Source organism: Hippoglossus hippoglossus, chromosome 10 (genome assembly GCF_009819705.1).
Source record: "Hippoglossus hippoglossus isolate fHipHip1 chromosome 10, fHipHip1.pri, whole genome shotgun sequence".
NCBI classification, from domain to species: Eukaryota; Metazoa; Chordata; class Actinopteri; order Pleuronectiformes; family Pleuronectidae; genus Hippoglossus; species Hippoglossus hippoglossus.
The window spans coordinates 15621711-15647302 of NC_047160.1; the positions used below are offsets into that span (position 1 = coordinate 15621711).

At 41.5% G+C, this 25592-nt stretch overlaps 4 protein-coding genes across 15 annotated transcripts in view; all 4 read right to left on the reverse strand.

Moving 5' to 3' along the window:
* LOC117768880 (protocadherin gamma-A11-like) overlaps positions 1-25592 on the reverse strand; it is a 253231-nt gene that overhangs the window by 216994 nt on the left and 10645 nt on the right. Inside the window, exon 1 of one of the 12 annotated variants that reach the window (XM_034597334.1) lies at positions 21566-24038. The exons of 6 other annotated variants lie outside the window; for them this stretch is intronic. In XM_034597334.1, coding sequence (XP_034453225.1) covers positions 21566-23950 — 2385 coding nt within the window. In that variant the 5' untranslated portion in view covers positions 23951-24038. Of the gene's footprint in view, positions 1-9245; positions 11745-13546; positions 16101-21565; positions 24039-25592 lie in introns of those variants that run through there. 5 more of the 12 variants (XM_034597356.1, XM_034597326.1, XM_034597346.1 and 2 more) reach the window with 5 other exon arrangements.
* LOC117769773 (putative protocadherin beta-18) lies at positions 671-10586 on the reverse strand. The gene is made up of 2 exons (XM_034598896.1): positions 10554-10586; positions 671-2008 (listed from the first exon to the last, which is right to left on the reverse strand). The coding sequence occupies exon 2, from the start codon at positions 1505-1507 to the stop codon at positions 671-673; it is 837 nt and encodes a 278-aa protein (XP_034454787.1). The 5' UTR covers positions 1508-2008; positions 10554-10586.
* LOC117769774 (protocadherin beta-16-like) lies at positions 3946-6484 on the reverse strand. The gene has a single exon (XM_034598897.1). The coding sequence runs from the start codon at positions 6385-6387 to the stop codon at positions 3946-3948; it is 2442 nt and encodes an 813-aa protein (XP_034454788.1). The 5' UTR covers positions 6388-6484.
* LOC117769775 (protocadherin beta-15-like) lies at positions 17610-20360 on the reverse strand. Its single transcript, XM_034598898.1, has 2 exons — positions 17854-20360; positions 17610-17645 (listed from the first exon to the last, which is right to left on the reverse strand). The coding sequence occupies exons 1-2, from the start codon at positions 20242-20244 to the stop codon at positions 17610-17612; spliced, it is 2427 nt and encodes an 808-aa protein (XP_034454789.1). The 5' UTR covers positions 20245-20360.

Below are 25592 nucleotides of genomic sequence, written 5' to 3' on the forward strand. Positions count from 1 at the left end.
ATGGGTGGGGAGTAGACGTGCATTCACGTTTATTAGTGCACACTGACACCTTGAGTACTTTTTGAGACATAACACTGACGAGTATTTTTCTTTTTTTTCTTTTAAAGCGTGTATACCAGATATATTTACGGGGATAAGAATGACTCCCTAATATGTAAACAAGTTTTGGATTGCAATACAATGAAAATGAACCGAGATATAATTATTCTATTTCTAAGGGTTATGCTGAAATATGTAAAAAAAATTATAATAATAAGTAAGAAATGCAAGGGGGAAAGAAATCAAAAAAAGAGATGAGAGCTATATAAAAGATGACAACTCGACTTTGTGGCTATATATGCCATATTAATTAACACGGGAAATAAATGTTTACAACTTCTAATCATGAAGCTGGATACAAAACTGTGTTCAGCACCATGGACAGAGAAAAGAGGAGCGGCATATAAATCGTTCACCGATTTACAAAAATTGTTCGAATTAGTGGAAACAACTAAAACACAGAGAGGGAAAGGATTACGATGTCTGTGTGTGTGTTTGTGTGCATTGTGTGTGTGTGTTCATGTATGTATTGAAAACAATAGATACGATTTAAAAGTAAAAATACTTTGAAACACAAAATGAAATGTTCATTGTTGATGTTAAAAATGTATATTTGTATTTTAAGCGTATTTTACTGACTGTATTTAAGCTGTTTCCCTACCTCGGGCGAATCATCACAGTCTCCAAACGCGTCAGCAAAGTCAGAAGGACTCTTCCTCAGAGTCTGGTCTGCAGGCAGTGTGTTGTCATTGTAAGACGTCACGAACTTAAAGTCACTGGTTCGAGAACCTGTTGTCAGGTAGGCGTCATAGTTGTAAGTGCTGCGTAAAGTTCCTGTAGCATCAACATCTGCGTAATTAGGAGGGAGATAAGCACTGGGGATGGCGACAGCTCCGTCAAACAACAGTCTGGGCTTTCTCCTGCGACAAAACCTCACACCGAGGATGATGATGATGAAGGTCAGGAAAAAGGTAGAGACAGAGACCAACGCGATGATCAGGTAAGAGGTCAGTTTTGAATTCTTCTCATCATAAGAAATGTCCTTCAGCTCTGGCACCTCAGCCAAGTTATCAGAAATTAGTAAATACATGGAACAGGTGGCAGACAGAGAGGGCTGTCCGTTATCTTTCACCGCCACAATCAGGTTCTGTTTCATGCTGTCAGATTCAGAAATGTCCCGCTGTGTCCTGATCTCTCCGCTGTGGACACCAATAGTGAAAAGTCCCGGATCAGTGGATTTGACTATATGATAGGACAGCCAGGCGTTCTGTCCGGAGTCCGCGTCCACCGCGATCACTTTGGACACCAGAGAGCCTCCGTGTGCAGCTTTGGGGACCAGCTCGGTCATGAAGGAGTTGCCCTGCGGGGCGGGGTACAGTATCTGAGGAGAGTTGTCGTTCACATCCGATATGAAGACGCTGACGGTCACGTTGCTGCTGAGCGGAGGAGAACCGTTGTCTCTGGCCATCACGTGGACTTTAAAGCTCCTGAACTGTTCATAATCAAACGACCTCACAGCGTGGATCACCCCCGTGTCTCCGTTAACTGATAGATAGGAGGACACCTGGGCACCGTTCACCTCACCAGGTAACAGAGAATAAACCACTGTACCGTTTTGTCTCCAGTCGGGGTCTAGAGCAGTAACGGAACATAAAGCGGAGCCAGGTTTGTTATTTTCAGTCACATATGCGCTGTAGGACTGTTCCTCAAACACAGGTGGGTTGTCGTTGATGTCAGCTACAGATAACTGAACAGTTTTAGAGGAGGACAGAGGTGGAGAGCCCTCGTCAGTGGCAGTGATTGTAATGTTGTAATCTGACACTAGTTCACGGTCCAGTTGTCCTGTGGTCACCAGAGAATAATAGTTTTTAATCGAAGGAACTAACTTAAAAGGGACATTTTGTTGAATGGAGCAGCGAACCTGTCTGTTATTCTCAGAGTCTCTGTCCTGCACGTTAATGATGCCCACCTCTGAACCAGGTGACACGTTCTCAGGTATGGGGTTAGTCAGTGACTTTAGATATATAACTGGAGCATTGTCATTCACATCAGCAACATCTATCATGACTTTTGCGTAAGAGGTCAATCCCAAACCATCTTTTGCAGTAACACGCAGTTCAAATGATGACACCGTTTCAAAGTCGACCGGGGTCGTCAATTTGACATTACCCGTCTTATGATCTATAGTAAAAACTGATTTCACATCCTCCGATATGTGTCCAAAATCATATGTAACATCTCCATTTAGACCTTCGTCTGCATCAGTTGCACTCACCGTCAGCACGACAGTGCCCAGTGGAGAGTTTTCAGGCAGACTGGCTTTGTAAACGGCCTGACTGAACACTGGGACGTTATCATTAGCATCCAGTACCGTAATGTGAATGACCACAGTACCTGACATTTGAGGAGAGCCACCATCAAGAGCTGTGAGAAGCAGATTGATTTCTTTCAAATTTTCACGGTCAAGCTCTTTGCTAAGTACAAGTTCGACAGAATTTGTTCCAACCCCCAGAATAAAATTATCATTACTTTGCAGGTCGTACCTCTGAACTGAATATTTACCTATATCCGCATCGTGTGCTTCTTCTATTGGAAAACGAGCACCTTTTGCCGCGGATTCACTAATATCTATTTGAATCAAATCTTTATTAAATTTTGGCGAGTTATCATTTATATCCTGAATATGTAGACTGATTCGATGCAACTCTAACGGATTCTCTAACATGAGCTCTTGTTTTAAAGCGCAGGATGCTTTGTCTCCACACAGGCCTTCTCGGTCAATGCGCTCGGCAACGGTCAGATCCCCGTTACGAAGGTTTATATCACAATAACGTTTGTCGCTTCCATCCGTATCAATCCGAGCCTTTCGAGCGGATAGTGTACTTCTTTCAAGACCCAAATCTTTCGCGATATTTCCGATGAGGGATCCACGTCTCATCTCCTCGGGAAAAGAATAGCTCACATCTCCATTTGCGAAATGCAAAGAAAGGAGCTGCAAAACAATGGCACAGCTTCGTAACGTAAATCCAGCGATAGCCATCGTGTCGCTGATCTCCGAATCAGTAAATGTTTCCTATTCGGTGGGCAGGAACACAGCCAAAAAGTAAGGAATAAATCCGAAATCTCAACAAGGAAGAATCAAGTCTCTGCCTGTCTCGACGATCAACTGCAAAAGCATAAACCACACTACTGCTCGCTAGGAGTGGCTGGATAATGACACACACACACAATTTCACAGCTGGTGTACAGCGACATCGTGAGTCTCCTCTACAAACTGAATAAGGTCCACTTGCAGGAAGTCTGCGCAAGATTTAGACTCAATAAAACAGATTTATATGAAGAGCAAATTAGTATAAATGAAAACTTCTATAGGAAAATAATTAGTGACATATAAGGAATATTCCACATAAAGAGCGCATCTACAACACGATTATTTGACGAGGACACCGCATACGGAATATACTGCTCACATATGACAATCACTCATATTTAATACTCACGTTTAAAACGGCAAATTCCCCTGAGACTTAAATATATACCTGATGATTTAGTACCAAAACAAACATCCCTGACGATTGTGCAGCTATAAAAGATGTATAAGGAAAGTCACAAACTTCACAAAATCCAGCTAGGGAACTACACAGCTGTTATAAATGCATCTAATGTCAGCTGCATCGCTTGGTTGGCAATGTTTCAAAGAATGACTGGAGAATATCAGGTAGGGAATTGTTACTAAGCAATGTGAGTTCATAATTCTAAAGACAAATAGCAAAAATAGACCCAACTTATGACCACGTCAAGGAACTCTTTTATTTCATATTTTAAGAAGCGATTATTCCAAAATTACTATCACATTACAAGTCAAAAATCTGAAAAGGGGGCTCGTTTTCTAATTATGTATGTGCATCAAATATGCATTGCCCTTACCTCAGGAGAAGAATCACAGTCTCCAAAAGCATCAGCAAAGTCAGAAGGACTTTTCCTCAGAGTCTGGTCAGCAGGCAGTGTGTTGTCATTGTAAGATGTCACGAACTTAAAGTCACTGGTTCGAGAACCTGTAGTCAGATAGGCGTCATAATTGTAAGTGCTGCGTAAAGTTCCTGTGCCGTCAACATCTGCGTAATTAGGAGGGAGATAAGCGCTGGGGATGGCGACAGCTCCGTCAAACAACAGCCTGGGTTTTCTCCTGCGACAAAACCTCACACCCAGGATGATGATGATGAAGGTCAGGAAAAAGGTGGAGACAGACACGAGCGCGATGATCAGGTAAGAGGTCAGTTTTGAATTCTTCTCATCATAAGAAATGTCTTTCAGCTCTGGCACCTCAGCCAGGTTATCAGAAATAAGTAAATACATGGAACAGGTGGCAGACAGAGTGGGCTGTCCGTTATCTTTCACCGACACAATAAGGTTCTGTTTCATGCTGTCAGATTCAGATATGTCCCGCTGTGTCCTGATCTCTCCGCTGTGGACACCAATACTGAAAAGTCCCGGATCAGTGGATTTGACTATATGATAGGACAGCCAGGCGTTCTGTCCGGAGTCCGCGTCCACCGCGATCACTTTGGACACCAGAGAGCCTCCGTGTGCAGCTTTGGGGACCAGCTCGGTCATGAAGGAGTTGCCCTCCGGGGCGGGGTACAGTATCTGAGGAGAGTTGTCGTTCACATCCGATATGAAGACGCTGACGGTCACGTTGCTGCTGAGCGGAGGAGAACCGTTGTCTCTGGCCATCACGTGGACTTTAAAGCTCCTGAACTGTTCATAATCAAACGACCTCACAGCGTGGATCACCCCCGTGTCTCCGTTAACTGATAGATAGGAGGACACCGAGGCACCGTTCACCTCACCAGGTAACAGAGAATAAACCACTGTACCGTTTTGTCTCCAGTCGGGGTCTCGAGCAGTAACGGAACATAACGTGGAGCCAGGTTTGTTATTTTCAGTCACATATGCGCTGTAGGACTGTTCCTCAAACACAGGTGGGTTGTCGTTGATGTCAGCTACAGATAACTGAACAGTTTTAGAGGAGGACAGAGGTGGAGAGCCCTCGTCAGTGGCAGTGATTGTAATGTTATAATCTGACACTAGTTCACGGTCCAGTTGTCCTGTGGTCACCAGAGAATAATAGTTTTTAATCGAAGGAACTAACTTAAAAGGGACATTTTGTTGAATGGAGCAGCGAACCTGTCTGTTATTCTCAGAGTCTCTGTCCTGCACGTTAACGATGCCCACCTCTGAACCAGGTGACACGTTCTCAGGTATGGGGTTAGTCAGTGACTTTAAACTGATAGCAGGTGGGTTATCATTGACATCTGTTACGTCCATAATTACTGTACAATATGAGGTAAGACCTGGCCCGTCTTTAGCTCTTATCCGTAGTTCAATAGACGTCTCAGTCTCATAATCAATGGACCCGATGACTCGTATTTCTCCAGTCTTCTGGTCAAGAGAGAATAACGTGGCATGGTCATCAGACACATGATCAAAACTGTACGTAATGTCACCATTTGGTCCCGCGTCTGCATCAGTTGCGCTCACTGCAATAACTACTGTATCTAACGGTGCGTTTTCAGGCACATTGGCTTCATATACGACCTGATTAAACACTGGTGCGTTATCATTAGCATCGAGCACAGTGATGTGAATGATCGCAGTACCCGATCTCCTCGGAGAACCACCATCTACAGCCGTAAGCACCAATTTTAGATCGTTCTCTTGTTCTCGGTCTAATTCTTTCACTAAAACCAGCTCGGAGTGTTTCCGTCCACTACCGTCTGTATCCACATTAATAGTGAAATGTTCATTATTTTGTAAGTTGTAGTGCTGCACGGTATTTGAACCGATATCTGCATCATGGGCTTCAGTGAGTAAGAATTTCGCTCCTTTCACGGCTGATTCTGTAATTTCAAATGAAATCAACTCCTCACTAAAGTGAGGGGCGTTGTCGTTTATATCTTGCACATGAATACTGATACGATGAAGCTCTAAAGGGTTTTCCAGTACAAGCTCCTCTTTTAAAAGGCAAGTCGCCTTCTTACCACAAAGACCCTCTCTGTCGATCCTGTCCGTCACAATCAAATCTCCGCTGCTCAGATTAATATCACAATACTGCTTGCCACTCCTGTCCGTGTCAATGCGAGCTTTACGCGAGGAAAGTGCAGCAGTCCCGAGGCCGAGATCCTTTGCTAGATTTCCAATCACAGACCCGCGTTTCATCTCCTCTGCGACAGAGTAGCTCACGTCTCCGTACGCGAAATGCAGGCTGATGAAAAGGAGAACAACACCATAACGATCCATAGAAAACCCTCTGTACACGGGTTTTCCCGTCATCGACCAGGCGTTCATCCTTCCCTGGGCAAGTCTTTCAAAGTGGTCAAAGACGGATATATTCCTCGCGAATTATTGTCCGAATATCACGACGATGTAAGCCCTTTGTATCGTTCTTCACACACACACGCGCACTGAACAACAAGACGGTTTGCAATGGTGGAAGAGAACGGATGAAGCAAATGGCACGTACTTCCATGGTTGGTGCACAGTGACACCCAGAGTTAAATTTAGTTATAGCACTGCAATCTCTACAAGTAGACAATTTCACTTTGTGTATCAAGGTATAAAAAGACTGTTGCTCAATCAATTATAAATTATGATAATGACACTGTCCTATAGATTGTGAAACAGTTACAATGTCGGAGCAACTGTTGTAATTTTGTTTTCTGCTGTGTGTGAACACCTCATATCTGTAGAAGTCCCAGTGTTATTTTAGCACCGATTACTTTTCTGCATTGCACTTTTCATAAACTGTCCTTAATACAAATAATGTTAATAAATGTATAACCTTAAGAGACACTACACTTCTGTATTCATTGGTAAACATGAATTTCCCATTACAACTTATCTGGAAGATGGTATTATGTGCATAGAGATTCTAAGAGTATATGCAACAGAAAGTTGTACTGTAAACCAAAACCAAACAAAGTGAGGTTAAATACCAAGACACACAATGCACAGCATTCAGTGTGTATCAACCAACTGCTACGTATATTTTCATAGAGACCAACATGACTCCTCTCTGCATCACTGAGAGGGACAACAAGTGAGTGAACTGGTTAAATAACAACAATAACAAAGCAAATGTGCAGTGGAAATATTGCAATAAAATGTTTGGATATTCAATATATGCTGGAATTCAGGATGAGTTGATTTGGAAAATAAGACTTCTGAAAATCATGTGATTGTAAAGCCCACGACAAAAAAGAAAATCTAATATTCCAAGTCATTCCGTTGTGTATTAACTTCGAATTGGAAATAGGCTGCAGATAGTTTATTTGAACGTGTTCAATAAACCGACTTAACGAACTTAAACAGCAAAATTTACGATACATTACCACACTCAATATTGGCCTGTATCTCAGAAAAGATATGAAAAAGTTAAATATTTTCTCCTAAAAAGGAAAAGAAACCTCAAGTCCAATTCGATAATCAAACTATTTACAGAGGTTCTAATACGGAGGAAGAACCACAACTGACAACACTTGTATTTTAGGTGACAACCTCCAAGCCAGTATGACTTCTTGCTCTGTGTAAATTCTGTGGATGAGCTTATGACCCTGACCATGAATTAACTCAGACAAGGGCCTCCTCAATCTACACGTTTATATACTTAAGGCAAGACAGACAAACAAATGCGCTGTCGTTATAAATGCAATCCACAATGGATGGTCTTCAGCAATATATTATAAAATACAAGTGTTGGAATTATCTGTGAACATCACTGACCCACTGTATTTCAACAAGAGAACAACTTATTGTACATGCTCGTTTTGTTTACCTTTACCTCAAAGGCAGTATAAACACATGCATCCATTGTTAGACAGATACTGTCAAGTAAAATCCCAAACTGCAAGAAGCAAAAGAGATGTATTTGTTCAATATAATTGTAGTTTAACAATATTTGCCGGAAAAGAAGTTGCTTCAGTCATTCTTAGATTAAACAATTCAAAAAACTTGACACACGGTCTGCAACCAGCATTTCAGTCATCACTCACTGATGTAAACGTTTGCAACTGCAGTCACTTAATATGGATTTCTACACCCAAGTGTTTTAAATTGAAACTCTAGCATTAGTCATACATGTAATACTTTCCCATACGCATTCAACATATACTGTAGTGACTCAAGGACGTTTTCTGCAACAGCAAAATAAAAACAATCGGAGAACGCTTAAATCAAATTTATATACCTGCAATACAGTACTCTAACTGTGCAGTTGTATGGATATTCTTTATGATTACAGTGTGGCTTAAATCCATGAAACATACATAAAAAATAAACTGGGGTGGGTAAAATTATTTAAATAAAAAACTAATATCAAAATATATCTTTAAAAGGTTTGACATTAAAAATGTTGCGCTGTTATAAGTATTTTGGATATTTCATGCACTCTGCGACGCCTTGCAAAACGTATTTTAACCAATGAAATGAGAATCATTCCTTTAGAACTATGACCATGGTTATGCAGATGGGGCCAAAGAAACTATATTTTTGGAAAGTTCATTTTAGATCCACAAATCCACTCATTTAGCAGTGCAAATAATGGCAAGTACTTATTTGCTTGAGGGTTACACTCCCAAGATTTGTATCAACAATTGTGAATCAAAAGATCTATATAACGTTTTCCTCATTATTTTGGAAGTATATTAACCAACATCACATCACTGGAGCAGCCAGGCACAACCAAACAAAAATAACAAATATAATGCCACAAATGTCCTTGTCATCTTAACAAAACTTCCATGACCATCTAGATGTCCAAAGGGATGTATAAAATCCTGCGTGGTAATCACGTTATAAATATATAGCAGCCTTCTCTAGTGTGTCACATACGTAATGTCACGAAATGTTTCTACAACCTGTGGTCACCATATTAATAATAAGTGCTGTGTAAGGTTCCCATGACACCATCCTTCGGCAAAAAGGTTGAAATGAGAAAATGGATTGATCATTTAAATAAAAGAACATCTCAAGATGGAAGCCTGTTACTTATTGGGAGGATTGATGGTTTCTTTAATTGGGAAGACTTTCAACATCTGTCATGTGAAAAAATTAAATATTTTCGACCAAAAAATATTAAATATTTTTGACCAGAAGAAAGCAGTAAAAGAAAACATTAAATGCAATTTGATAAGTAAAATGACTCCTACCTCTGGAGAATCATCAACACCTCCAAACATATCTGCAAAGTCAGAAGGACTTTTCCTCAGAGTCTGGTCAGCAGGCAGTGTGTTGTCATTGTAAGATGTCACGAACTTAAAGTCACTGGTTCTGGAACCTGTTGTCAGGTAGGCATCATAATTGTAAGTACTGCGTAAAGTTCCTGTGCCGTCAACATCTGCGTAATTAGGAGGGAGATAAGCACTGGGGATGGCGACAGCTCCATCAAACAACAGTCTGGGCTTTCTCCTGCGACAAAACCTCACACCCAGGATGATGATGATGAAGGTCAGGAAAAAGGTGGAGACAGAGACCAGCGCGATGATCAGGTAAGAGGTCAGTTTTGAATTCTTCTCATCATAAGAAATGTCCTTCAGCTCTGGCACCTCAGCCAGGTTATCAGAAATTAGTAAATACATGGAACAGGTGGCAGACAGAGAGGGCTGTCCGTTATCTTTCACCGCCACAATAAGGTTCTGTTTCATGCTGTCAGATTCAGAAATGTCCCGCTGTGTCCTGATCTCTCCGCTGTGGACACCAATAGTGAAAAGTCCCGGATCAGTGGATTTGACTATGTGATAGGACAGCCAGGCGTTCTGTCCGGAGTCCGCGTCCACCGCGATCACTTTGGACACCAGAGAGCCTCCGTGTGCAGCTTTGGGGACCAGCTCGGTCATGAAGGAGTTGCCCTCCGGGGCGGGGTACAGTATCTGAGGAGAGTTGTCGTTCACATCCGATATGAAGACGCTGACGGTCACGTTGCTGCTGAGCGGAGGAGAACCGTTGTCTCTGGCCATCACGTGGACTTTAAAGCTCCTGAACTGTTCATAATCAAACGACCTCACAGCGTGGATCACCCCCGTGTCTCCGTTAACTGATAGATAGGAGGACACCAAGGCACCGTTCACCTCGCCAGACAACAGAGAATAAATAACTGTACCGTTTTGTCTCCAGTCGGGGTCTCGAGCAGTAACGGAACATAAAGTGGAGCCGGGTTTGTTATTTTCAGTCACATATGCGCTGTAGGACTGTTCCTCAAACACAGGTGGGTTGTCGTTGATGTCAGCAACAGATAACTGAACAGTTTTAGAGGAGGACAGAGGTGGAGAGCCCTCGTCAGTGGCAGTGATTGTAATGTTGTAATCTGACACTAGTTCACGGTCCAGTTGTCCTGTGGTCACCAGAGAATAATAGTTTTTAATAGAAGGAACTAACTTAAAAGGAACATTTTGCAGAATGGAGCAGCGAACCTGTCTGTTATTCTCAGAGTCTCTGTCCTGCACGTTAATGATGCCCACCTCTGTACCACGTGGGGTGTCTTCTGGTATGGGGTTGGTCAGTGACTTAATGAACGTAAGAGGGGCGTTGTCATTTCCGTCTGTGATGTCAATTATTAATGAACAAGAGGATACTAATCCCGGACCATCCTTAGCTGTAATTTGCATTTCATAGGCAGACAACTCCTCGTAATCTATTGGCCCAGTTACTGTTATTTCACCAGTTGTCTGATCGAGGGAAAATACGTTATTACCCTCATCCGAAATGTGATCAAATTCATAAGTCACGTCTCCATTCACTCCCTCATCTGCATCAGTCGCGCTCACTGTGACCACCACAGTATCTAAAGGTGAGTTTTCAGGCAGAATGGCTTTATAGACAGCCTGGCTAAACACTGGGGCGTTATCATTAGCATCCAGCACAGTGACGTGAACGACCGCAGTGCCTGATCTCTGAGGAGAGCCTCCGTCTGTTGCCACAAGCACAATCGTTAGCTCTTGTTGTTGTTCTCTATCCAGCTCCTTCTCTAAAACCAACTCACTGTATTTTCCTCCTCCGCCCTTTGTAACAACATTCAATCTAAAGTTTTCATTTGCCTCGATACTATAGCCCTGGACGGCGTTTTGACCGACATCAGCATCATGGGCCTCATCTAAACGATAGCGACTTCCTTTATCAGCGGATTCCCTAATTTCATATTTGATTGTGTTCTTTTTAAACTGTGGTGAATTGTCGTTGATATCTTGAACGTGAATATTAATGCGGTGCAGTTCCAAAGGATTCTCTAAAACAAGCTCCTGCTTCAAAAGGCAAGATGCCTTTTTGCCACAAAGCCCCTCTCTGTCGATTCTATCAGCAACAATGATTTCTCCCGTGCTCAGATTAATGTCACAATACCGTTTGCTGTTCCCGTCTGCATCAATGCGAGCCTTTCGAGCAGACAGTTTTCCCACTTCAAGTCCCATGTCTTTCGCTAAATTTCCAACAACTGAGCCGCGTTTCATCTCCTCTGGGAACGAATAAGCCACATCTCCACGGACGCTACGCAGGAACAGAAGAAATACTCCCAAGAAGGTAACAAGGCCGATAGCTGAAAATCCTTTGTGTCCCATTTCTTCTGGAAGACCAATGCTGCAATCACCACAAAGAAGACTTGGAACATAAAAAATGAACCCAGGCAACCGTAATCCTCTTCAGACAATATGTACAGCCCGACAATCCATGCTGCAAATTCGCTGTTTTCAACGACGGACATGGATCATGGGTTGGAAATGTGCAAGCACGTACGGTAATAACGTCAAGCAACAATAAGTAAAGCTGGTGGACAGCGACACTTTGAGCAAAGTGTGTGTATTACAAAATATTTAAATAATTGAGTATTCTAGAAATAAAAGAAAAATTAAGTAAAAAGAAAAGGGGAAAATGAAACAAAGTCCAGGCTGCAGTCAGAATCAATCACATATAGCCTAATAAAATATAAATTAGGATTGATGAGATTATTATTCTACTGAACAAAGCAGAGAGAAGGTTATTTACTACTTAACAATGCCTTTATTGCAGAACAGTGATCTTTAAGGCTGGTTGATTTCAGCACCATGGATAGATCCCACAGTAAATAGAATGGCACCATTGAGCAGGGCCAGAGTTTATCTGGACTCTCAGAAGATGTTTCCCAAGCATAACAACTAAAGTAAGAGGTTAGTGAAATAAAACTGAAAATCTGAACACGATAATCCAAATATTTAATTAAAAAAACTGCTTCTTTGAGAAAAACTAGTGGTCTAAAGTGACTACTTGAAATAATGCAATGGGCTATATAACATTTAACATTTTGATTGTTGCATGAAAAACAAATTAGATTGCAGAGCCTAAATAATTTGATTACCTTAACCTTTTCCCACTACTCAAGGAAAGGGTTTATGGAAAATGCTGTGAGTCTTCTGGAGAAAGAAAAGTTTCCCACTGCGCCTCATTTGATAGATGCTGTGCCCCTGTCCCATGTACTTGTTCATGTGATTACAAAGCAGTTGTCATAGATGGATTTTCATTAAATGGCCAAGTTAAGTGAAATTGCAGTAGAACAGTGTGTAGCCTTCACGATAAGAAAATAGTTACAAAATTCCAGAAATTTCAAATGGTAGACATAGTGAAGATTTTTGGAACATGTCCTATAACAGAGTGAGGTCTTCCTTCTATTCACATTAAACTAAATAATTTAAGGGTTATGTTTGAGTTTTGTTCATGTTTGTGTTAAGTTAGTAGGGTGAACAGCCTAAATAAATATTTTGATAACTAACAAATGAAGGTGAACGAAAAAAAAAAGTTAATAACATCACAGAGATTGATTTTAATAGGTTTGGGTGTAAAAACTAACTTTGTGAAAAAAGCAAAGGCACCGACCTCTAAGCATCTTGGAACACTTCAACAAATGTGTATCAAAACATCTAAATCACCGGAGCAGCCAAGCACAACAAAACAATGAGAAAAAATATATAGCCGGAAATATATAGCCCTAGTCATTATAACAATAGTACCAATGACCATCCAGATAAAATACTGCGTGGTAACCACATTAAAAATAGACAAAGTGGAGGTAAACACCAATCACAAAAGAAAAATATAAAGTAGCTTTCACCACTAAGAACTCTGCCTACATGCTTCAACAAAGTTAGTAGGACTCAGAGTCTGGTCAGCAGTGAGTGTGTTGTCAATTGTAACATACGTAACGTGTTTCTACAACTTGTGGTCAGGTAGGCACCATACAAATACTAAGTACTGTGTAAAGTTACCATGCCATCATCCTTCTGTGGTTGAAATCACAAATTGGAATGTTAATTTGAACAAAAGCCAATCTCAACATGGAAGCCTGTTACATATTGGGAGGATTGATGGTTACTTCAATTGATAGGACTTTGAACATCTGTCATCATGTAAAAATAATAAATATGTTTGAGCAGAAGAAAGCAGTAAAAGAAAACATTAAATGTGTTTTAATCAGTAAAAAGATTCCTACCTCTGGAGAATCATCAACACCTTCAAACATATCGACAAAGTCAGAAGGACTTTTCCTCAGAGTCTGGTCAGCAGGCAGTGTGTTGTCATTGTAAGATGTCACAAACTTAAAGTCACTGGTTCTTGAACCTGTTGTCAGGTAGGCGTCATAATTGTAAGTGCTGCGTAAAGTTCCTGTGCCATCAACATCTGCGTAATTAGGAGGGAGATAAGCGCTGGGGATGGCGACAGCTCCATCAAACAACATTCTGGGCTTTCTCCTGCGACAAAACCTCACACCCAGGATGATGATGATGAAGGTCAGGAAAAAGGTGGAGACAGAGACCAACGCGATGATCAGGTAAGACGTCAGTTTTGAATTCTTCTCATCATAAGAAATGTCCTTCAGCTCTGGCACCTCAGCCAAGTTATCAGAAATAAGTAAATACATGGAACAGGTGGCAGACAGAGAGGGCTGTCCGTTATCTTTCACCGCCACAATGAGGTTCTGTTTCATGCTGTCAGATTCAGAAATGTCCCGCTGTGTCCTGATCTCTCCGCTGTGGACACCAATAGTGAAAAGTCCCGGATCAGTGGATTTGACTATATGATAGGACAGCCAGGCGTTCTGTCCGGAGTCCGAGTCCACCGCGATCACTTTGGACACCAGAGAGCCTCCGTGTGCAGCTTTGGGGACCAGCTCGGTCATGAAGGAGTTGCCCTCCGGGGCGGGGTACAGTATCTGAGGAGAGTTGTCGTTCACATCCGATATGAAGACGCTGACGGTCACGTTGCTGCTGAGCGGAGGAGAACCGTTGTCTCTGGCCATCACGTGGACTTTAAAGCTCCTGAACTGTTCATAATCAAACGACCTCACAGTGTGGATCACCCCCGTGTCTCCGTTAACTGATAGATAGGAGGACACCAAGGCACCGTTCACCTCGCCAGACAACAGAGAATAAATAACTGTACCGTTTTGTCTCCAGTCGGGGTCTCGAGCAGTAACGGAACATAAAGTGGAGCCGGGTTTGTTATTTTCAGTCACATATGCGCTGTAGGACTGTTCCTCAAACACAGGTGGGTTGTCGTTGATGTCAGCTACAGATAACTGAACAGTTTTAGAGGAGGACAGAGGTGGAGAGCCCTCGTCAGTGGCAATGATTGTAATGTTGTAATCTGACACTAGTTCACGGTCCAGTTGTCCTGTGGTCACCAGAGAATAATAGTTTTTAATGGAAGGAACTAACTTAAAAGGAACATTTTGCAGAATGGAGCAGCGAACCTGTCTGTTATTCTCAGAGTCTCTGTCCTGCACGTTAATGATGCCCACCTCTGTACCACGTGGGGTGTCTTCTGGTATGGGGTTGGTCAGTGACTTAATGAACGTAAGAGGGGCGTTGTCATTTACGTCTGTGATGTCAATTATTAATGAACAAGAGGATACTAATCCCGGACCATCCTTAGCTGTAATTTGCATTTCATAGGCAGACAACTCCTCGTAATCTATTGGCCCAGTTACTGTTATTTCACCAGTTGTCTGATCGAGGGAAAATACGTTATTACCCTCATCCGAAATGTGATCAAATTCATAAGTCACGTCTCCATTCACTCCCTCATCTGCATCAGTCGCGCTCACTGTGACCACCACAGTATCTAAAGGTGAGTTTTCAGGCAGAATGGCTTTATAGACAGCCTGGCTAAACACTGGGGCGTTATCATTAGCATCCAGCACAGTGACGTGAACGACCGCAGTGCCTGATCTCTGAGGAGAGCCTCCGTCTGTTGCCACAAGCACAATCGTTAGCTCTTGTTGTTGTTCTCTATCCAGCTCCTTCTCTAAAACCAACTCACTGTATTTTCCTCCTCCGCCCTTTGTAACAACATTCAATCTAAAGTTTTCATTTGCCTCGATACTATAGCCCTGGACGGCGTTTTGACCGACATCTGCATCATGGGCCTCATCTAAACGATAGCGACTTCCTTTATCAGCCGATTCACTAATTTCATATTTTATTGTGTTCTTTTTAAACTGTGGTGAATTGTCGTTGATATCTTGAACGTGAATATTAATGCGGTGCAGTTCCAAAGGATTCTCTAAAACAAGCTCCTGCTTCAAAAGGCAAGATGCCCTTTTGCCACAAAGCCCCTCTCTGTCGATTCTATCAGCAACAATGATTTCTCCCGTGCTCAGATTAATGTCACAATACCGTTTGCTGTTCCCGTCTGCATCAATGCGAGCCTTTCGGGCAGACAGTTTTTCCACTTCAAGTCCCATGTCTTTCGCTAAATTTCCAACAACTGAGCCGCGTTTCATCTCCTCTGGGAACGAATAAGCCACATCTCCACGGACGCTACGCAGGAGCAGAAAAAATACTCCCAAGAAGGTAACAAGGCCGATAGCTGAAAATCCTTTGTGTCCCATTTCTTCTGGAAGACCAATGCTGCAATCACCACAAAGAAGACTTGGAACATAAAAAATGAACCCAGGCAACCGTAATCCTCTTCAGACAATATGTACAGCCCGACAATCAATGCTGCAAATTCGCTGTTTTCAACGACGGATAATCTATCATGGGTTAGAAATGTGCAAGCACGTACGGTAGTAACGTCAAGCAACAATAAGTAAAGCTGGTGGACAGCGACACTTTGAGCAAAGTGTGTGTATTACAAAATATTTAAATAATTGAGTATTCTAGAAATAAAAGAAAAATTAAGTAAAAAGAAAAGGGGAAAAAGAAACAAAGTCCAGGCTGCAGTCAGAATCAATCATATATAGCCTAATAAAATATAAATTAAGATTGATGAGATTATTATTCTACTGACCAAAGCAGAGAGAATGTTATTTACTACTTAACAATGCCTTAATTGCAGAACAGTGATATTTAAGGCTGGTTGATTTCAGCACCATGGATAGATCCCACAGTAAATAGAATGGCACCATTGAGCAGGGCCAGAGTTTATCTGGACTCTCAGAAGATGTTTCCCAAGCATAAAAACTAAAGTAAGAGGTTAGTGAAATAAAACTGAAAATCTGAACACGATAATCCATATATTTAATTAAAAAAACTGCTTCTTTGAGAAAAACTAGTGGTCTAAAGTGACTACCTGAAATAATGCAATGGGCTACATATCATTTAACATTTTGATTGTTGCATGAAAAACAAATTAGATTGCAGAGCCTAAATAATTTGATTACCTTAACCTTTTCCCACTACTCAAGGAAAGGGTTTATGGAAAATGCTGTGAGTCTTCTGGAGAAAGAAAAGTTTCCCACTGCGCCTCATTTGATAGATGCTGTGCCCCTGTCCCTCTGACTTGTTCATGTGATTACAAAGCAGTTGTCATAGATGGATTTTCATGAAATGGCCAAGTTAAGGGAAATTGCAGGAGTGTGTAGCCTTCACGATAAGAAAATAGGTAAAAAATTCCAGACATTTCAAATGGTAGACATAGTGAAGATTTTTGGAACAACATGTCCTATAACAGAGTGAGGTTTTCCTTCTATTCACATTAAACTAAATAATGTAAGGGTTATGTTTGAGTTTTGTTCATGTTTGTGTGAAGTTAGTAGGGTAAATAGCCTAATTAAATATTTGGATAACTATCAAATGAAGGTGAATGAAAAAAAATAAGGAAGTAACATCACCGAGGTTTATTTGAATAGGTTTGGGTGTAAAAACTAACTTTGCGAAAAAAGCAAAGGCACCGACCTCTAAGCATCTTGGAACACTTCAACAAATGTGTATCAAAACATCTATATCACTGGAGCAGCCAAGCACAACCAAATAATAAGAACAAATATATAGCCGGAAATATATATCCCTTGTCATTATAACAATAGTACCAATGACCATCCAGATAAAATACTGCGTGGTAACCACAATAAAAATAGACAAAGTGGAGGTGAACACCATCACAAAAGAAACATATCAAGTAGCTTACACCACTAAGAACTCTGCCTACATGCTTCAACAAAGTTAGTAGGGCTCAGAGTCTGGTCAGCAGTGAGTGCGTAGTCAATTGTAACAAACGTAACGTGATGCAATGTTTCTACAACTTGTGGTCAGGTAGGCACCATATAAATACTAAGTGCTGTGTAAAGTTCCCATGCCATCATCCTTCTATGGTTGATATCACAAATGGAATGATCATTTGAACAAAAGCACATCTCAACATGGAAGCCTGTGACATATTGGGAAGATTGGTGGTTACTTCAATTGGTAAAACTTTGAACATCTGTCATCAAGTAAACATAAGAAATATGTATAACCAGAAGAAAGCAGTAAAAGAAAACAATGAATGCGTTTTAATCAGTAAAATGATTCCTACCTCTGGAGAATCATCAACACCTCCAAACATATCTACAAAGTCAGAAGGACTTTTCCTCAGAGTCTGGTCAGCAGGCAGTGTGTTGTCATTGTAAGATGTCACGAACTTAAAGTCACTGGTTCGAGAACCTGTTGTCAGGTAGGCGTCATAATTGTAAGTGCTGCGTAAAGTTCCTGTGCCGTCAACATCTGCGTAATTAGGAGGGAGATAAGCGCTGGGGATGGCGACAGCTCCGTCAAACAACAGTCTGGGCTTTCTCCTGCGACAAAACCTCACACCCATGATGATGATGATGAAGGTCAGGAAAAAGGTGGAGACAGACACCAGCGCGATGATCAGGTAGGAGGTCAGTTTTGAATTCTTCTCATCATAAGAAATGTCCTTCAGCTCTGGCACCTCAGCCAAGTTATCAGAAATAAGTAAATACATGGAACAGGTGGCAGACAGAGAGGGCTGTCCGTTATCTTTCACCGCCACAATAAGGTTCTGTTTCATGCTGTCAGATTCAGAAATGTCCCGCTGTGTCCTGATCTCTCCGCTGTGGACACCAATAGTGAAAAGTCCCGGATCAGTGGATTTGACTATATGATAGGACAGCCAGGCGTTCTGTCCGGAATCCGCGTCCACCGCGATCACTTTGGACACCAGAGAGCCTCCGTGTGCAGCTTTGGGGACCAGCTCGGTCATGAAGGAGTTGCCCTGCGGGGCGGGGTACAGTATCTGAGGAGAGTTGTCGTTCACATCCGATATGAAGACGCTGACGGTCACGTTGCTGCTGAGCGGAGGAGAACCGTTGTCTCTGGCCATCACGTGGACTTTAAAGCTCCTGAACTGTTCATAATCAAACGACCTCACAGCGTGGATCACCCCCGTGTCTCCGTTAACTGATAGATAGGAGGACACCGAGACACCGTTCACCTCGCCAGGTAAAAGAGAATAAACCACTGTACCGTTTTGTCTCCAGTCGGGGTCTCGAGCAGTAACGGAACATAAAGTGGAGCCAGGTTTGTTATTTTCAGTCACATATGCGCTGTAGGACTGTTCCTCAAACACAGGTGGGTTGTCGTTGATGTCAGCTACAGATAACTGAACAGTTTTAGAGGAGGACAGAGGTGGAGAGCCCTCGTCTGTGGCAGTGATTGTAATGTTGTAATCTGACACTAGTTCACGGTCCAGTTGTCCTGTGGTCACCAGAGAATAATAGTTTTTAATAGAGGGAACTAACTTAAAAGGGACATTTTGCTGAATGGAGCAGCGAACCTGTCCGCTTGTCTCAGAGTCTCTGTCCTGCACGTTGATGATGCCCACCTCTGTACCAGGTGACACGTTCTCGGGCATGGGATTGGTCAATGATTTTAGATATACAACTGGGGCGTTGTCATTTACATCAATAATATCAATCATGACTTTGGAGTCAGATGAAAGTCCATAACCATCTTTGGCATCAATCCGCATTTCATATTTAGAATTACTCTCGAAATCAAGTGGTCCTATGACTTTTATCTCTCCAGTTTTACTGTTCAGGGAAAACACCTTCTTAGCTCTTTCTGAAATACGACTAAATTCATATGTCACCTCCCCATTGATTCCCTCATCTGCATCACTGGCACTGACTGTGACAACAATAGTATCAACGGCAGCGTTTTCAGGTAGACTGGCTTTGTAAACAGTCCGGTCAAACACCGGTGCGTTATCATTAGCATCTAACACAGTAACATGTATATTCGCAGTTCCTGATCTTTGTGGGACGCCACCATCAACTGCAATCAGCATGAAATTTAAATCGTGCTCCTTTTCACGGTCAAGCTCTTTATCTAATACCAACTCGACGCTCTTAGATCCATCGCTGTCGTCTCGAACAGATAAAACAAAATGTTCGTTCTTTTGTAAACTGTATTGTTTAACTGTATTTTGTCCGATGTCAGTGTCGTGTGCTTCGTTGACCCGATATCGGGCTCCTTTGTCAGCAGATTCTCTGATTTCCAACTTAATTGTTTCCTTTGGAAAAACGGGTGTATTATCATTTACATCCTGGATGAGAAGTGAAATGCGGTGCAGCTCCAGAGGACTCTCTAAGACCAATTCGAATTTAAGCATACATGAAACCTTCTCGCCACACAGCTCCTCTCTGTCAATCTTTTCCCTGATGACAAAATCTCCCGTTTTTAAATCAATGTTGCAGTAGTGCTGGTAGTTTTCCTCCGTGTCAATACGGGCTTTACGGGTGAATAATTTCCGTGCTTCCAGGCCGAGGTCCTTTGCGATATTTCCAACAATGGATCCGGGCCTCATCTCCTCCGGAACGGAGTAGCTGAGGTCTGCCGTGGTGATGCTGACGCAAAGAGCAAATCCGAAGACAAAACTAAGCAGCGATTTCCTTTTGAGGTCCATTATTTTTCCAGAGCGTGGTTACAGACACAAAAATCTACTAGTCCCTGATTATATTACAACGTAATGGTAAAAATCAAGATACGTTGCTCCCACAGCAATGGCAGCTGTCGTCTAAATGCTTGGAATACTCCTTTTGTCGTGGGTGGAGAAATGTTCTTCATATGTGCTAGTGAGCAGCGACGCCCTGAGTTTATTTGCAATATTACAAATGAACAAGCACGAGGTAAAAGGTATATTCCACAGTTGCTGCAATGCTTGGTAAGAATGCCATATATATTCCAAGTGAACTTAATCAGTGTAATTGGTTTATTTGAATAGGTGGCATATAGAGAAAATACCATTCAGCACCATGGACAGCGTTTGAACGGCGAGGGCTTGACCCAATTTTGTCATATTTAACATATCCGTCCTTAAAGCATTGATAAGACAAACTGATCAACGACAATTAAAAAAAAACTAATTGTGGAGTTACATTTCTAGTGTTAAGGAATGAATTACATGTTATCTAATGTGACAAAGTCCAAAACATTTTTTTCAATTTCAAATATCATGAGACCCATAAAATATTTTTGATCTTTTCACAATTACTTCATCTAGAATGGGAAATTATTTTTCGTAACATATGAATCAGACATATGCTGTATAAGCAATAGATACATGTAAGAATAAAGTCCAATGGGCATACTGTAAGTTATGTTAAGCTAATGTCTTGAAAAGCTCAGTATCTGCATATTCGTGAAATAAACGGTTTAAGTTTTAATCAGTTAAGGAATTTGAAAACATAATCAAAGGTGGTAATAAACATTTCATCAAATCATGGTTCAAAATGTTGCCCAAGCACAGATGATTAGTGAACTATTTCAACAAGTGCTTTATCTGAATGGAAGCTTTGGTTTACATGATCAGAGTGAAAGAAAAAGCCATGCCCAAAAATAAATTACCTATGTAGGTATCTCTTGTAGTCAAAGATGTACAGTAAACATGAATTTGAATATAAAGTATGCGGATAAAAGGACAACTTCCGTTTTGGTATAAAATGTCTACGGTTGGTTGATGAATAAATGTGCTTGGAAATTCGGAGTTACACGATGCCATGTGAATATTTAAATATATAAGGAAAAAAAGTTAACCTCATATTTTCCCTAGAGAGTACTCTCTTGTGCCAAAAAAAAGCTACGATAAAAGTAGGTCTATATGCTTCAGCTATAACGTTAGCAGGTACACAACATTTCAACATTAACATACAAGGTTCCTTCAAATGCAAGATAATTTATGGCCAATATCAACTTTAAATGTTACATTGAAAATGTACACGGCCTACCTCTGGAGAATCATCTGGTGTTCCAAACACATCAGCAAAGTCAGAGGGACTTTTCCTCAGAGTCTGGTCAGCAGGCAGAGTGTTGTCATTATAAGATGTCACGAACTTAAAGTCACTGGTTCGAGAACCTGTTGTCAGGTAGGCGTCATAATTGTAAGTGCTGCGTAAAGTTCCTGTGCCGTCAACATCTGCGTAATTAGGAGGGAGATAAGCGCTGGGGATGGCGACAGCCCCGTCAAACAACAGCCTGGGCTTTCTCCTGCGACAAAACCTCACACCCAGGATGATGATGATGAAGGTCAGGAAAAAGGTGGAGACAGAGACCAGCGCTATAATCAGGTAAGAGGTCAGTTTTGAATTCTTCTCATCATAAGAAATGTCCTTCAGCTCTGGCACCTCAGCCAAGTTATCAGAAATAAGTAAATACATGGAACAGGTGGCAGACAGAGAGGGCTGTCCGTTATCTTTCACCGCCACAACAAGGTTCTGTTTCATGCTGTCAGACTCAGAAATGTCCCGCTGTGTCCTGATCTCTCCGCTGTGGACACCAATAGTGAAAAGTCCCGGATCAGTGGATTTGACTATATGATAGGACAGCCAGGCGTTCTGTCCGGAGTCCGCGTCCACCGCGATCACTTTGGACACCAGAGAGCCTCCGTGTGCAGCTTTGGGGACCAGCTCGGTCATGAAGGAGTTGCCCTCCGGGGCGGGGTACAGTATCTGAGGAGAGTTGTCGTTCACATCCGATATGAAGACGCTGACGGTCACGTTGCTGCTGAGCGGAGGAGAACCGTTGTCTCTGGCCATCACGTGGACTTTAAAGCTCCTGAACTGTTCATAATCAAACGACCTCACAGCGTGGATCCCCCCCGTGTCTCCGTTAACTGATAGATAGGAGGACACCGAGGCACCGTTCACCTCACCAGGTAACAGAGAATAAACCACTGTACCGTTTTGTCTCCAGTCTGGGTCTCGAGCAGTAACGGAACATAAAGTGGAGCCAGGTTTGTTATTTTCTGTCACATATGCGCTGTAGGACTGTTCCTCAAACACAGGTGGGTTGTCGTTGATGTCAGCTACTGACAACTGAACAGTTTTAGAGGAGGAATGAGGTGGAGAGCCCTCGTCAGTGGCAGTGATTGTAATGTTGTAATCTGACACTAGTTCACGGTCGAGTTGTCCTGTGGTCACCAGAGAATAATAGTTTTTAATCGAAGGAACTAACTTAAAAGGGACATTTTGTTGAATAGAGCAGCGAACCTTTTGGTTCGTATCCAAATCTGCATCCTGCACGTTAATGATGCCCACCTCTGAACCAGGTGACACATTTTCAGGTATGGTGTTGGTCAGGGATTTTAAATATATAACTGGAGCATTGTCATTCACATCAGTAACATCTATTATAACTTTAGCGTAAGATGTTAGTCCTAAACCATCTTTAGCTTTCACCCTCATTTCAAATGAACTCCTTTCTTCAAAGTCAATCACACCAGTTACTGTGATTTCTCCAGTTTTAGGATCGATAGAAAACATATTTATATCATCATCAGACACGTGACCAAACTGGTACGTCACATCTCCATTCACTCCTTCGTCTGCATCAGTAGCACTGACATTAATCACTACGGTATCTGGAGGAGAGTTTTCAGGCAGACTGGCTTTATAAACGGCCTGGCTAAACACTGGGGCGTTATCATTAGCATCCAGCACAGTGACGTGTATAACTACGGTGCCTGATCTCTGAGGAGAGCCACCATCCAAAGCTGTCAGAAGCAGATTCATCTCCTTTTGTTTCTCTCGATCAAGTGTATTCTCCAATACGAGTTCAACCTTGTTATTATCAACAGCGAGAATAAAGTTGTCATTCTTTTGCAGGTTGTACCTCTGAACAGCATTTTGACCTATATCTGCGTCATGGGCCTCCTCGATTGAAAAGCGATTGCCCTTATCTGCCGACTCGCTTATTTCCATTTCAATCAGATTATCATTGAATTGTGGCGAGTTGTCGTTTACGTCTTGAACATGAAGACTCACACGATGAAGCTCCAAAGGATTTTCTAACACCAGATCTACTTTCAGAACACACGACGGTTTCTTTCCACAAAGGTTTTCTCTGTCGATTCTCTCTGTGGTGATCAAATCTCCAGTATTCAAATTAATATCACAGTACCGTTTCCGATTTCCACCAAAGTCAACACGGGTCTGTCGGGAAGATAAGGTTCTGATATCAATACCGAGATCCTTCGCTACATTTCCAATAACAGAACCTCGTTTCATCTCTTCTGGTGAAGAATAACTCAGGTCTCCATAAACGAGGTGCAGCGTTAGAATAAAAGACACGAAGCAGAAGACCGGAGGAAGAGCTTTGAATCCTTTGTCTCCCATCCTGACACAAAACGTGTCCTGAGCGTGCACGACTTGGTGTCCAGTGCAAAATAATAAAACTGATGGAAAAGGTTTCAATAATCCAGCACTTAATGGCACGACGAAACACGACAAAATATTTCCCAAGGATTTAACTGGCTCTCTGGTAAATTACAAGCGATTCCCACATAGTAGTCCTGGGTGGAGGGGTGTGCGTTAAACGTCTGTCAGTCAACAGCGACACCATCAGTCTCATTTTATCTTTACAGCCGTATAATAGGAAATATTCTTCATTAAAACTAAACTGACCCCAATATTCATTTACCTGCCTCCACGTGACTGGTAAATTATCAGATGAGAAAAGCCACAAAGCAACTGATAGTAGGAAAGAAAAGAAAAAGATCTCATTGAATACAACCATTTCCATTACGTGCTCAATATGTCGCCAAAAAGACAACTTAAATATCCTGAGTATTGTTTCAGATGAAGAATAATGGCTCCAGCACTGTACAGAGGCATAGTTCATCACCATGGACAATGATGAAATAAGTATTGGCTACTTAGAAGATCTGCTTGAGTAAAAGTACAAATACCACATTATGCAAAGTAACTGTCCTTGATTGAATGTTTTACTCAAAATAGTACAGAAATATTATCAAGGGACCATAATGAAAGTATTTGAAGTTCCTGATCTGTGTAAACAAATCTCTTGTGACTGAAAGTCATACAATACTGTGGAAACCACTGTTCAAATCTTTAATAATGCATTAAAAACGTGTCTTCATTTTAAAGTCTTAATCTGAAAAGGAGCAATGGACTAAGGTTGTCAGATAAATGTGGTGCAGTAATAATTGAATTACCTTCTGAATGTGGCAGTGTCTTTATAAGTGTCAGTCAAAACATACAGGAATGAATACTTGACCAAGTTACACTTAAACACCTTGTGCCCCTTAAGTTAAAAACTTATAAGAAAATAGGAGATCTTTGAAAAATAATATCACCACCTGATTGAAAAGGACAACTGATCATCAAAAGTTGGAATATTTTTAATGGGAAGTTATTATTAAACAATGTATTATAAATATTACTATTATGAATTTGTTGGTTGTTGAGAGTAATAGCAGTATTATTATTAGAATTAGCAGTACTTTAGATAATTATGCTTTTATTTGGTATGTTATTATTCTACTTTAGCAGTGTGGCTTAAGACAAAGACAAACATTTTGCTACCACATGAGCAGCAGTTCAGCACCATGGACAGATACTTTGAGATACTTGTGGCACAAAGAGATCAATATGCGGTATTATAAATTTGTGTACGTCCCTAGAAAAAAGTTTTTAGGCTCAATGAATGCGAATATTCCCTTCTTACATATGTGTACCATGCACCAAGGTAAAATCCGTTACAGAAACAGCAGAGGTTCAACAAGTCAGTGACACTTGTTGGTCATAGATAAAACGTGATGCATGCTGCTGATGGACAAAGACTGCTGGACAAAGAACCCTTAGAGGATGATGTTCATCACTTCTTTTTCTAAAGTAATTATGTCACTGCATCACAATTGCACTTTGTTCTGGCAATGACCAACTAAAATCTTCCATGAGGCCAAACTTTTCTACTGCATCAACAACTCTTTGGTGGTGCATGATTTTCTTTTCCTAA

Bases quoted from the DNA above. Each gene is read 5' to 3' on its own strand.
- LOC117769775 (XM_034598898.1), bottom strand. From the start codon at position 20,244: ATGGACCTCAAAAGGAAATCGCTGCTTAGTTTTGTCTTCGGATTTGCT. The intron at 17,646-17,853 runs GTAGGAATCATT...TATCAACCATAG, and splicing joins GTGTTGATGATTCTCCAGAG to AAGGATGATGGCATGGGAAC.
- LOC117769774 (XM_034598897.1), bottom strand. From the start codon at position 6,387: ATGAACGCCTGGTCGATGACGGGAAAACCCGTGTACAGAGGGTTTTCT.
- LOC117769773 (XM_034598896.1), bottom strand. From the start codon at position 1,507: ATGGCCAGAGACAACGGTTCTCCTCCGCTCAGCAGCAACGTGACCGTC.